Raw genomic sequence first — 13,811 nt, forward strand, 5'->3', positions numbered from 1 at the left:
GTATGTAATAACATGAAAAATGCTTTTTCCTGTAAGAAGTTCATTCTCTAAGTGAGAAGATAAGGTTAAGATTGAGAAAGCTCCTTGCGGACAGGACTCTGGTCTCATTCGTGGCGGTATTTCCAGCACCTAGAGCAGTGACTGGCACGCAGGAGATGCTCAGTAAGTATTTGTTGGCTGACCAGAAAGGCTAACACCATACACACAAAATTTAATTCCAGGCGATCCATAACTTAAAGATATCTTATCTCATAAAAACTTCATGGAGGCTTTGGGACTTTAGACCAAGAAGAAATCATTGAGACCAACAGGGAGAGAAGAAAAGCTTACTGAAGTAGACGATGCATCATTTTTTTCCTTCACCCAGAAGGGAAGACCAGCAGATGAGAAGGGACCATGGCAGTGGGGAGCAGAGCTGAGGCAGCACTTCAGTTGCTAAAGTGTCCTCCAGCGCCTGAGTCGGCAGGTGGCCGAACCAGCAGATCACAGGGCATCGCCAAGAGTAACAGCATGGGCGGCAGCAGCTGGCCTGGGGTGGCTGCCACGTCAGAAGCCCCCAAGTCCATGCAGACTCTCAGGCCAGGCTTGCTGACTCCACCCTAAAACTGTAGGTGGGGAACGGTCACTAGGGTCCTGTTTACTTGCATGTTCCAGTGGGGCAGTCCTGGACTGGGTAAGAAATTTCTGTTTTCAAAAGCTATGTCAATTATGTTAATTTTATAATAATGATAATTCCATTATATAAGGTCTATAAATCTTTGCTTTTTTGGGAATAACTTAAAATGTAAGTATGGCATGCAATGTTTTTTAAACCAAACTAAAATATATGCATTTTAAGGGTAACTATACTTAAAAAAATAGTATATTAACATAATTTTTAGAACAATTTATAGCTATTATAAATATTCTTACCTCAAAATTCGTTTTGTATTCTATTCCTGTTACAGGTATCATATTTTATCAGGAATTCCTGGGTGCCGCTTTTCTCACTGTATTTATATATCTTTTTGGGTGAGTAAATGTCTCAGAGGTAGATATGTGAAATTCTATTACTTTTATATAGGATTTTTGGCCTTATCCCTGAGGTGTAGAAAATTGAGAAGTAGTATAAGAAACATCAGCTTCCTGAGCTCCTAACAGAAACATATTTTTTTTTACTTAACACCCCACACAGAGCTCAGTGTCTATGGCTTTGTGATTTAGGTACCCTCTGAGGGTTCTGGAACATTGGAGATTTTCAGTTGCAGCCAAAGTCACGATAGATCCACTGGCCCTTGTAGTAACTTCACAGTGTTTTTGTGCTTTGTCAGACCTATCTCACCCTTGGGAACCCCTAGATTAGATCTCAGTTAGAGAACCACAACGCCTCTAGGGTCATTCAGAATATAATAAAAGACCAAGCTGAGCAGACCCCTTGCTTTGGACTTGATGACATCAAGCTGGTAGCATCCCTCTCTTGTGTCAGAGTGTGCAGCTTGAACTCTCCTTGGAGATTTGGTGGGCATCACTGGCAGCATTGCTTACAAACAGAGAGCAGAACTTTGACAGCATGTTGCCAATGCACAAGAGTTTCCATCAACTCCAAGTGGATGCCATTAAAGCTTAGCAGCTTCTTGATCTGATATTCAGCATCACCATTGTTATGCAAACTTGAACCTAGACTATTTTCAGCGTAGGAAACCATCTATCTAGAAAATTCAATTTCATAAAATACTTGGGCGAGGCCAAACTTCAGGGGCCTGGAAACTATGACTGCTCTTATGGCCAAGGACAACTAGATTTCTTACAAAATTAAAAAATAAATTATTTTTTCACTTGTGTTGCCTGACAGTAATGGGTCTGGGCATTCATGGATAGAAAATGAGACCTAGTGTCTACCCAAAGGGTTTGTAGCCTGAATTATCCCCCAGATGGTAAAAACCTGGGGCAGAGATTTATTGGAAACTGCCCAAGTGTTGGTTCTGGGTACAAATATTATTGGCTGCAACAATTAAGAAAATTTCTAGGCAGCTTACCATGAGAAACCAGCTGAACAAAACCAATGGAATTTATGTCATCATGTAGAATATGGAGCTCAGTTATTTAATATCATGAGCTGTTTCAGTGTTCTTGTGTTGTTTATTAATATTATTCCTACAGGTGTTTTCTGTCATTCCTTGGCGTGTTTTTGGTCACAAGAAATCGAGAAAAGGAACATCTGCAACAGTCTTATATTGATGTTGGAAATATTCCTGGTAAAAATATACATTCTTTATAATAGAAAATTTTATACTCAGAAATTAATAATTGTTGGTATTATTTTGGGTGGTAAGTTAATACAAAACATAATTCTTGCCCTCAAAAAAATTTGCATTTAATGATGAAACCTAAGGTGGTGTTTTAAGTGTAAATGTTAATAATGATTTGTCGAATTTCAGTTTTGCATAGAACACTGGGGATGTAAAAGAACTGACCATGTTTTCTTGATTTGGGTGATTTGAGGGATTTCCGCTGTGGGTTTCCTTAAATTGGAAAAGGGCAGGGAAAAGAGTGGGAATGGCTACCAACAGCAGACCCCTGCCACTCGGAGAGCCTTTGAAGGAACATCTAAGGGTGAGGGCCAGGCAGCTAAGGGACATCATTCCTGGGGAGACTGAGATGGCTTGTGCACAGTGGTACCAACAGTGACATTCATCGCAGTCACCAGGACACGAGTAGCTCCTTCCCCTCCTCCTCACCACACTCATCCAGGTTGAGCTAACACGCAACATCTTTCCCGTTTCACTCTCACTGGGAAATGACTTGCTTAGTCATCCAGACAACAGAAGTGAAGTCAGGACAGAGGACACAGTCTGCTGTGTCCTCACCTCCTCCTTTGCCCACCTCACCCCCAGCAGCCTCCAGCTTACCTGGGCGTTCAGGGTGACCTATCAGTTTGCAGACAGGCGTGCAGATACTCTCACAGCTCCCTCCACCATTCTGTTAGCACCACGCCTCTGAAGCAAAAACTAGTAAAGCCTCATCCCAAGACTGTGGAACGTGGCCCTCTGAAATGAACTCCGTGTCCTCTTTGCCGTTTGAGCCATCTGATCAGCCAGGAGCGTTCAGTGCAAGCATTGGTGTTCACGGCAAGGGAATGCATGAGAGATGACTTGTATGGTGAGAGCTTCTTTGGTAGGAAATAAAGTTTAATTATTTTTAACTCCATTTTCCACTTCACAAAGCCCCATACACAGGCTCGGTATAAGCTTTAGAAGCTTTAGAAGCTATTGAAGGCTATTTTTCTATATTGTTATATACATTAAACTGAACATGGAAAGGAAGACAGAACCCTGGGGAGAAACGTTCAAAGAGGAGTGAATGCTTCGTGCGACCAACCTGATTTCCGTGCCCAGCAGGGAGATCCTGCGGGGCGGGGAGGCAGCTCTCATGGGGACAGGGCACGATCACACAGCAAGCGAGTGACAATGTGGTTCTGTGGGCCTTTGTTTACTTGACATTTATCTCTTCTGTTTAGGGGGTGACCATGGAACATAAAAAGAAATGGGGGATTAAATGTGGCCTAGATTAAAGAGAAATTATTAAGACTTATTTCTCTATAAGACCTCAAAAGATTTTTACGATTATTATCTCCACAGGGAAACAAATGTTGGACAAAATACAACCAGATTCAAATAGCTTATCCTATGGAACTTTGCCTGATGGAAGCGACTCAACAAAGAGCCAAAGTGGAGAGAAGAAAGAGGTTTAAAATGCCGAGAGGGATGGCTGTTGGCCTGTTACTCGATACCACCTCTCTAAAAAATTGCACATGTTCAATTTGTGTCAGCAGCTATTTTATGCTGACATGCGCTAGCATTCCTTTCAGTCCTTCCCCCCCACCTCAATGTCTATGGACAATCAGGCCTTCCTAAGCTTTGACAGTCTAATGCTGTCATGGAATGCAATCTGAAGTGTGCCCACACCCCGGACCTCTCCCTAGTGATCGTTTCACCGGCTAGATCTTAATTAGAGCCTGGCTGCTCAAGCAGGAATGTTGCACAAAAACGTACATTCGCCATTTGGTCACAGAACACATAGGCTGCTTCTCCCACGTGCCTTGTGGTTGCGTGGCTTTAAAGAGACACTTCAGCCCCACAGCCTCATTCCCGAAAGAAAGGCTTGAGTTCATTTTTTTTCTAGGACAACTTTTTTGAGCCTCCCCATAAAAATCTCACCTTTGTAGTCCTAAATTAGAATAGCAAGTCATCTTTTCTGAAAACTTGTGCTATTAAAACCCTCCTTCGAAAATTAAGGGTTTCTTTAACATTTATAAATGGCATTTCTATGATGGTGTATACCAAAACTAAAAGACCATGGCTGGTGGACTTTTTAAGTGTAAGAAAGAGAAGATTTAAGAATTAGGACTGTGCTCACTTCAGCAGCACATACACTAAAATCGGAACCATGCAGAGAAAATTAGCATGGCCCCTGCACAAGGGGACACATAAATTCATGAAGCATTTGGGGGAAAAAAACATTAAGACCAATGTTTATTTTTTAATAAAAATATAGAATAGTGATGTTTTCTTCAGCTGTATGATTCTATTATACTTGAATTGAGACTGAAGAAAAACTTCATATCCTATGCCTTTATTTGTTATAGATCTTATAATTTATCAAGTGAGTTTATGTGTGTTAACTCTCAACACAAGTCTCAAAAAGCATATTTAAATTCTTAGTGATGTGTTTCACTGCACACCATTTCCTCCCTAAGTCGTTATCTCGAGCTTTTTGAATTCTTCTAGGTAAAAGGAAGGTAGCGGTTAGAGAGCTGCATCTCAGCCATTTAAATATGCACATGGAGAACACAGCCAGGTGGCCAGACCTGAGCCTCAGGTGGAAGCCCAGGTGCTCCTGTGCCCCAAATGGCATTTCTGCTGCAAATTAGTTACATATCTACTAAAATACATTTGCAGGTGGAATCCATAATAATGTCTGTTGTTTATGATCTACCTCATATTTAAATGAGAGGAAAAAGGTAGCCTTCACTGTAACCAACATCAAATAATAAGCCCTATCCTTAATGACATTTCAAAACTTCAGATCACTTCTGACATGTCCATCCAATATTGTTCCAGCCAATTGTCTTGTGTTTGTGTAAGTTAACTCAGAGCTATTGAGACTGTAATCTCAATGGCTTCAGGTCTTTTAGCTTTATTCTTTTTTTTTTTTTTTCATCTTATTGTTATGGGGGATACAGAATTGCAGGTTACATACGTTGCCCATGTACCGCCTTTCCCCCCAAGTCGGAGCTCCAGACGTGTCTGTTCCCCAGACAGTGCGCATTGCACCCATCATGTAGGTATATGTCCCTCCCTTCCCCACCCCTCCTTCCTGAGTCAGCACCTTCAAGCGTTACCATTCCCCAAACGGTGCGCAATGCACTCATTGTGTAGGCATTCCCCCATCCCCTCCCCCCTAGCTTTATTCTTTGTCATAACCTACACTTTTGACCAGATAGGCAGCAAAGGAAAGAGATTCGAATTCATCATCAATGTATGAAAAATAACCCAGAGCCCACGTCTGGCTCCTAAACTCCTAATAACAATTCCTGCCATTGTGGAAAATGTCACATTCATTCAGATAAAACAGTCACATAATTTATGGCATGTTTTACTGAGTTGGTCCCGTGTGTTGGCACTGAAAGCTCAACTAAGAAATGTGTCTGGTGCCTTACACAACAGATTTCTGGTAACTCTTAAAACTGGTTTTAAAGATTGGGAAAGTAATAGACTTTGCTTCAAGGGGGACCACATGGATAGCTACAGTGCATGGTTTTGAGCACTGAAGAATTTTGCACAGACATAATCATAATGCAGGTACCTTAGTGGCCGTCAATATTTGCATCTATTAAAAGTTTTGAGAAATGACATTGACTTATGCACATTGCAGCAATCCAGCAATGCTTTAGAAGTCCAGGTAACATATATGATATATTCTGGCCTAATTTTACTTTCCATATTGCTGCTCTCAAGCAAGGTGAATAGTAATTTTAGTTGTACTGGCTTGTAAGATTTTTAAAATTACATAGTGCATGACAACAACTAAAGCCACGCTGGGCCTTCTCTTAGCATTGTGATTTGAGGACCTTTAACTAACACTTGGCTCATCTGACTATTTGTCTAAACCAGGGCTTGGCAAACTTTTTCAGTAAAGACATAGAGAGTAAATATTTGGGGGGTTGTGTTGTCCATATGGTGTCTGTCACAACTACTCAACTCCGTCGTTGTAGCACATACAGTCATAGAAAGTAGCCATAGACAATATGTAAACAAATGAGCATGGCTGTGTCCCAGTAAAACTTTATTTACAAAAACAAGCGGCCAGTCCATGGGCTATAGTTTGCCAACCCCTGGTCTAGACTCTTCTTCCCTTGCTGTGTAGCTGCTTTGCTGTTACCTTGGCCATTCAAGGGTTTCAAAAGTGACAGTTCATGGTTTGTGACAAATCAGATACCATGGGGGTGTGGAACCATGTTTCGATATTTACATTTGGATCTTTTTGCTTATATAAGTTATAAATGGAAGTGATGAGTTCATCCTTGGGGTCCACGTTTCTCCCTGTTGCAGTCAGTGGTTCTCTTATGAACACCACTGTTTTATAAGAGCCTCTCCAGTCCCACACTGCAAGTTGATAATCGCTTTGGAAATGAGTAATGATTACCTTTCATGTAGTAGATTAAAAGCAGAGGCCTTTACCCTCTGATTGTCTTTCAGCTTAAATGTTTGCTTGCCCTGTAACTCTAATACTTTCATTACCAGAATCACTTGAAAACAAATGCAATAAAAACATTTCTTAAGCAGTGACCCAGGATCTATACTTCACCCTCCCCCACACTTCACACACTCCTGGTTACTCTGTTCTGTGGCAGAGAAAGAAAGGGGAAAGGCAGATTGCCTAGATTAGTGCAATTTCAGTGCTATGAAAGAGTAATGGTGATAATGTGTAAGTTTGGCTCCAAAGGAAGCAGGTGCAATGGTGGACATGACTCAGATGGATAGAAACATTGAGCCAAGTTCCTGAAGCCAAGAACCCTCTCTGTGCTCCTGTTTCCAAGCACACAGCTCATCCAGGAATGGTGACTATACACGCTCAGCTGCACTGAAGGCTGCCTCATGCCTGCCAATTTAATAGTGATATGATGGACATAAATATAGCAGTTACTAAAATGAACCTTCCCAGTGCCCTTCCAGACTGCTTTACTTAAACCCTGTGGCTGGTTACGGAGGCAGTCCTTGAACTGGGCAGCTGCAAACCTAATGCACGTGTTTGGCACCGGTGGATGGGAATCTTTTAGTGAGGCTGCTAGATAAACACCACACATTTTGAGCTATTAGAACAAGATCTCGAAATTGAACCCAACATGATTGTGTGGGGAATTTAGAGGCTGCTTCTAATCATTAGACTCATCAACAGTCTGGCTCTTATTAGGGCCATCTTGAAGTAAAAAAATAAAATGAAATTCCACACATACACATTTTCCATGCAAATATAGACCAGTCTTGGGCTATTAAACGTAGTGTTTTAGCAATTGTGGTAAATGCAGGGAAGAGCCTTCCCACCCAGGAATTCTTGAGTGTGTTCCCTTTCTCACCAGCCTCAGGGTACCACACAGCATGCTGTCCTGTGCCAGGAGAGCAAATCAGTTGCAGGATCTGTGGCCCAAGGAAACATTTTTTTTTTTTTTTTTTTTTGCTAGAAAGGGAGGAAACTCTTCCTTTAATGTTGGCCCTTATTTAGAGTTAATGAGTCCCAACCACAATGTAAAAAAGGAATATCGATCCCTATATCAAATAAATGTGGGGTTTTGGGGTGCACCCAGCTGGGCCCAGGCACTGCCAAGAGTTTCATGGAGTTCCAGGCAAGATGCAAGATAGTCTCCATGTCCCAGGAAAGAATCTCCTCCCCGGGGAGCTGGCAAGTGCGTAACCAAGAAGGAGCCCAACCTTTCCTGATGGGACCAGCACGCATGGACCAAAGCCACTTTGCACATTTGAGCTGCCGCTATCCAGACACGAGCCAGTCCTCCCAGCATGCACGCATCCCACTTCCAGAGCCTTTTCTTCATGGTTCTAATTTGAAAACCAACCTCAGAAATGCTCTGAGGCTTGGGCTCTACTTCTTCTGTCCAAAGCACCTGACCTAAACCTTCTAAACACTAGACATGAACAAGGAGATGAATCAGCTCAAGAACTCTTGATTCAGGGACTCAAAGCTTGGGTTGTTTGCCTAATTATAGGCTACTAACCCAATTACCACATGCCTCAAACTTAGCAAATGTTCATTAATTCACTCAAACATAGTCAATCACCTACTATTTTCAATGCAATGTGTTTGGGGTTTTTTTAATAGACTTTATTTTTTAGAGCAGTTTTAGGTTCACAGCAAAATTGAACAGAAGGTACAGACAACCCCATCTACCCATCACCCCCCACACATGCACAGCCTCCCCCACGAACATCCCCGACCAGAGCGGCACGTTGTTACAATCGATGAACCTGCATTGACACAGTCGCCCAAAGTCCCTAGTGTACATTAGGGTTCACTCTTGCTGTTGTATACTCTACAGATTTGGACAAGTGTGCAATGGCACGTACACTTGTCTCTCCCCTCAACTCCTGGCAACCACTGATCTTTTCACTGTCTCCAGAGTTTCGCCTTTTCCAGAATGTCATATGTTGTCATCACACACATAGTAGGTTAGCCTTTTCAGATTGGCTTCTTTCACTTAGTAAAATGGATTTAAGCTTCTTCCATGCCTTTTAATGGCTTGATAGCTCATTTCTTCTTAATGCTGAATAGTATTCCATTTCCTGGATATATCACATTTTACCCATGCATCTCCTGAAACACATCTCGGTTGCTTCTAAGTTTTGGCAATTTAAGGCTGTTAGGAATATAAAAATGAATTAGACAGGAAGACCAACTCTTCAGGAGTATACTCTCTAATCAGAGAAACAACTGCTATCATTTATTGAGCCCTTACTATGTGACAGGCACTGTGCTAAATTTTTACTTGTCTTACTCATTTGATTCTTACAATTTCTCTAACAGGGAGGTCCTTATCCCCATTTTACAGTTTAGAAAACCAGGAAAAGAGGCAGGACAGGGACTAGGTCAAGAGAGGCCTAACGCACAAAACTTAAGAGAGCTCATGAAAATCTTACTTGTAGGGTGGTGAGAAGGCCGCCCCTGCATTTGCTGAGTCCTGAGAGCAAGTGCTCCTTTAAACTCTTTGTCCTAGGCACCTCACTATGTCCTGACCCTGGCAAGAGGAGTTAAGTGACTGGCCAGTGTCATTCAGTTGGCAAGTGGCGACACTGGGATGCGAATCCAGGACATCTAAATCTGTAACCTACACTCTCAGCACTAGTGCCAAAGTACCTACACTGCATAACAGAATGTCAAAAGTGCCTTAAGATACTTGAAAAAAGGACATGGGAGCTCAGAGGCAAGAACGTTCTAGGGGACAGTCTTCAAATGGATTGAGGACTGTGATGGATTAAATGGTGGCCCCCCAAAAGATATGTCTACTTTCTACACCCTGGAACCTGTGAATGTGACCTTATTTGGAAAAAGATTCTCTGCCAAAAAATTAAGTTAAGGATCTTGAGAATGAAATCAACTTGGATTACCTGGATGGCACCTAAATCCAATGACAAGTGTCCTTAGAAGAAGATAATACAATGCACAGAGAAGGCCTCGTGAAGACAGCAGCAGAGATTGGAGTCACGAAACCACAAGCCACGGGGTGCCTGGAGCCACCAGAAACTGATAAGAGACAAGGAAGTTTCTCCCTGAGAGCCTCCAGAGGGGACACTGCCCTGCTGACACCTTGATTTGGGACTTCTGACCTCCAGAACTGGAAGAAAATAAATTTTTGTTGTTTCAAGCCACCAAATTTGTGGTGATTTGTTGTGGAAACCTTAGGACACTAATATAAGGATTGAGCTTGTCTTTGAAGCTCATGGAGAATCAGCCATAGGAGGAAGCCCCACGACAAAGACGACCCTGAATTGCTCCAGTGAGCCTGGTGGACATCTGCAGCGTGGGGCACATAAAGAAGACACCTCGGTGAGACTAGGAAGCCAGGTTGGAAGGCCCTGAGTGGCCACTGTCATGGAGATTCAAGAGTCCTGGTGTGATCTGGGAGATCAATGATGGTATTAACTTCATTTCTAGGGATGTGGGGTGGATGTAAGGACATAATCAGTATCTTCAAAAATTCCCCTATCAAAACTTAAGGACATTCCTCTGTGTCTTCTGTAGGCACTCGCTATCCATGTAAGATGGCATAGTAGGCATTCAAGAAATAATGACTGAATTCCAGTTTTGCATTTGCCCATGACATCCTATCAGAGATGACCAAGTGGAGCTGGGCCACAAGCTGGACAGTGACTCTGAGCTGTGCCCAGAGAAGGACGTGCTGGGCCAACCAGAGCCTCGCCCTTCAGACTCGGGTTGGGAGGTGTGGGGAGAGGCAAGGAGGTAGGAGTGGGCACGGAAGCCGGAAGTCTTCCCGGAGAGGTGCGAAGGTAGGAGGAGGCCACAAAGGGCCACGGGCAAGCCACGGGTAGTAGTCGACTGAAGTTACAGGGAAGAGGGCATCATGGCAGTTAAGAGGGCTAAGAGCCAAATCTGTTGGCAGAGGAAGGGGCAGTAAGAAAATACCATGAGAGAAGCAGAGACTCTGAGGGGAGGCGACCAGGAGAGCTGCTGTGTGTGGGAGAGAAGACCAGAGTCTGTCTCGGGGGGGCCCAGGTGTGTAAAATTCATGGCCTGCTGACAGCTACAGCCCAGCCCTCCTCCTGCTGGCTGGAGACACTGTTCCTGGCCACCAAAAGGGGCTGATTTTCACGGGGGTCAGTGGGTGTCCAGAAAACAGTAGTTGGATCGGGCTGCTGCCCCATAAAGCGAAAGGATGAGCCTGTTTGAGAAATGCCTCATGAAAGCCAGGAGGACCGTCCAGTGTTCAGATTACAGTGCAGACTGTTCAGTGGGCGTCTGTACATGGTGGGCGACAGTCTTCAAATAGAAGACAGAAGAAGGTGGGCCCAAGAAAATGAACAGAAGTCCCTGGTAGATCCCAGGCTTACTCTTCACTTTTTTATTTTATTTTTTGAGACAGTGTTTCACTCTGTCACCCAGGCTAGAATGCAGTGGCACCATCATAGCTCACTGCAGCCTCAAACTCCTGGGCTCAAGTGATCCTCCTGCTTCAGCCTCCAGAGTAGCTGGCACTATTGGCACATACCACCAAGCCCAGCTAATTTTTTAATTTTCGTAGAGAAGCAGTCTCACTATGTTGCCCAGGCTGGTCTCGAACTCCTGGCCTCAAGTGATCCTCCCATCATCTTGGCCTTCCTAAGTGCTGGGAGTACAGGTGTGAGCCACCGTGCCGAGGCCCAGGTTTACTCTTAATGAGCATTACAACGTTGTTATTTTCTAAAGGTACATATGGCAATCCCAATGCATGGTCATTTAATGATGGCCAAGGTATCCACCGAGAGGGGCAGGTGCAGAAAGGGCCACCGAGCTGGCAGGAGATATGCTGGGAACCTTTTTCAACATGGAGAGAAAGGTCTGTCCCCCAGTCACAAAGACAGGAAAAAAAACAGGAGTACAACAGAAAAAGAGCCCTTTAAACACCTCATTCCTTGACTCTCTGTTCACCTGGGAGCGCACGTCTCAGCAGGTGAGTCATGTTGGCAAAACCAGAGAAATGGATCCGGTGGGGTGAGGGGAGGGGCCTCCGAGCAGTGCACCCCACCAGGCTCTCACCAAGGTAGGGGTTCCTGTGCCGAGTTGGGGCTCCACTGCTCTGCCCTGAGGAACGGGGTGGCCACACTGAGGGAGCCTGGTACTCGAGGGCCATCTTCCCCCTTTGGCGCAGGGGTCTTGCGGTGGCAGCCTGGGACACTAACTGTTGTCTCGGGCATGACAGGGCCGACCTCCCTTCTCAGCTGCTGGTGGGAAAACAGGCTCCTGCGCAGGAGGACAGAAAGCCTGTGTCGCCGGGGCTCAGGGCTGGCCTGGCTGGCCGTTGCACGGGCCTTCTCTAAAGCAAACCACCTGTTTCCTGCCCGGCCGAGGCCCGAGCCTTCCAAGGTCTCCGCAAAGAAGAAATGTGTCCAAACCGCTGCTGAGGAATGACAGCCTTGGCACTGCCTCTGGTTATATTTGTTGTTCACTAAGGAATTCTGTGGAATCCAGACTCATTTTCCACTGAAACAAGGGAAAGTAAAGACGGCACCAAATAAAAATAGCTTCCTGGCGTTTCCTGTTTACTCAGCTCTGCCTGAGCCCAGGGGCTTCGCTGGACATCCAGACAGAAAGCCCCTCTCCAAAGAACACAGAAAGTGATGATTTGCTTTCTTCGTCCATGTTGCAAGTTCTCTCCCTTTTGTTCTGTGCAGGTTTATTTTAGGGTCTGTTGGGTCACCTCCCAAGTCTCCTTTTTCTAGCCCTTTTTAGAGGGAGATGAGATTGCTGGGTGCTTGTCTCTGATGATCCCATTTTGTCGCTTATACCATAGAGCTCATCATGTCTGGCCTGCCGGGCCTCAGAGGGAAGATGTAGGAAGAACTGTGGAAAGAGGAGGCTCGGGGCCTGGCACAAAGGCATCACTTCCTCTTTCAGAATAAGGATCGAAAGGGAACAGAGTTGACAGCGAAGACACCGGTGACAAGACAGGAAAAACTCATACAAACAGACGAGCAGAGGTGCCCCAGACATTAAGCCTATGTGTGGCTTTAAAACCACAGGGACATCAAGCATGTCTGGGCCGGAGGTCTCACGGATGAACAAGCCATTCCTGGGTGGGCCAGGAGTGCCAGGGCTTTGCTACGCGTTGGTATTAATATTTGCCCCTCACAGCCCACGTGCTGAGCATATTTTCTCAGTTCAGAAGCAGTGAGAACAGCCTCACTTTCCTGACTGATTTTTGTACCACAACAAGAAAGTTAATGGGAAAAACATCCCTCCCGTGGCCAGGGACACTCTCGGTGTGCAAAGCAAATCTATCAACAGAAATCGCTGAGTGCAAACCAAAGCTTGTTAACTGATTTTTATGAATGATTGAAATAGCAAAGCAGATTTATTTAATTTCCATAATTTAAAAAATTGACAATTACATAAATATCTTTCTAAAATCCTCAGGATGAAAACCATCCTGTGCTCGAGAGGAAGAGAAGTGAAGCAAAGTCACAAAAAAGCCAAACAACCTGCTACTGCAGGGGCCCAGTGTGGGTGGAGTCGTGTTCCCGGATACGGTATGTTGAGGTCCTAGCCCCTACTACCTTAGAATGTGACCTCACTTGGAAATACAGCCGTTACAGGCGTGACCAGCTTTAAAATGAGGTCATTAGAGTGAGCCCTTATGCAGTGTGGCCGGTGTCCCTACAGAAAGGGGAAATTTGGACACCGAGGGAAGACAAGGTGAAGACATACTGAGGTCACCGTCGACAAGCTAAGGAGCACCCGAAGGCTACCAGAACAGCAGAGAGGCATGAAACACATTTTCCCTCTCAGACCTCAAAAGGAGCCAACCCTACCCACACCTTGATTTTGGATTTCTAGACTCCAGATATTTCTGTTTTTATTAATAAGTCCTCCACTTTATGGTACTCTGTTACAGCAAATGTAGCAAACTCACACAAGGACCTTTGTCTCCTTGGGCTCCCAGCAGCTGGTGCTGTGCTCTGTTGGGGGATCCACCATGGTACACACCTTCCCGAGAAGCAGACCACCCCGTTCCTCTATGAAAGTTGAAGAGGCAAGATTCCCTGTCC

The 13,811-nt window shown here is 44.6% G+C and overlaps 1 protein-coding gene and 1 pseudogene across 1 annotated transcript in view; both read left to right on the forward strand.

Moving 5' to 3' along the window:
* The window catches only part of NIPAL2 (NIPA like domain containing 2), an 86,058-nt gene extending 82,318 nt beyond the window's left edge, over window positions 1-3,740 (forward strand). Inside the window, exons 9-11 of the mRNA XM_069465603.1 lie at window positions 948-1,011; window positions 2,140-2,234; window positions 3,618-3,740. Coding sequence (XP_069321704.1) covers window positions 948-1,011; window positions 2,140-2,234; window positions 3,618-3,730 — 272 coding nt within the window. The 3' untranslated portion in view covers window positions 3,731-3,740. The remainder of the gene's footprint in view (window positions 1-947; window positions 1,012-2,139; window positions 2,235-3,617) is intronic.
* A 647-nt stretch (window positions 3,741-4,387) lies between these two features.
* Window positions 4,388-4,501, forward strand: LOC138382087 (U6 spliceosomal RNA; annotated as a pseudogene).
* Window positions 4,502-13,811: the final 9,310 nt, after the last annotated feature.

This window comes from Eulemur rufifrons, chromosome 3, assembly GCF_041146395.1.
Source record: "Eulemur rufifrons isolate Redbay chromosome 3, OSU_ERuf_1, whole genome shotgun sequence".
Taxonomy (NCBI): Eukaryota; Metazoa; Chordata; class Mammalia; order Primates; family Lemuridae; genus Eulemur; species Eulemur rufifrons.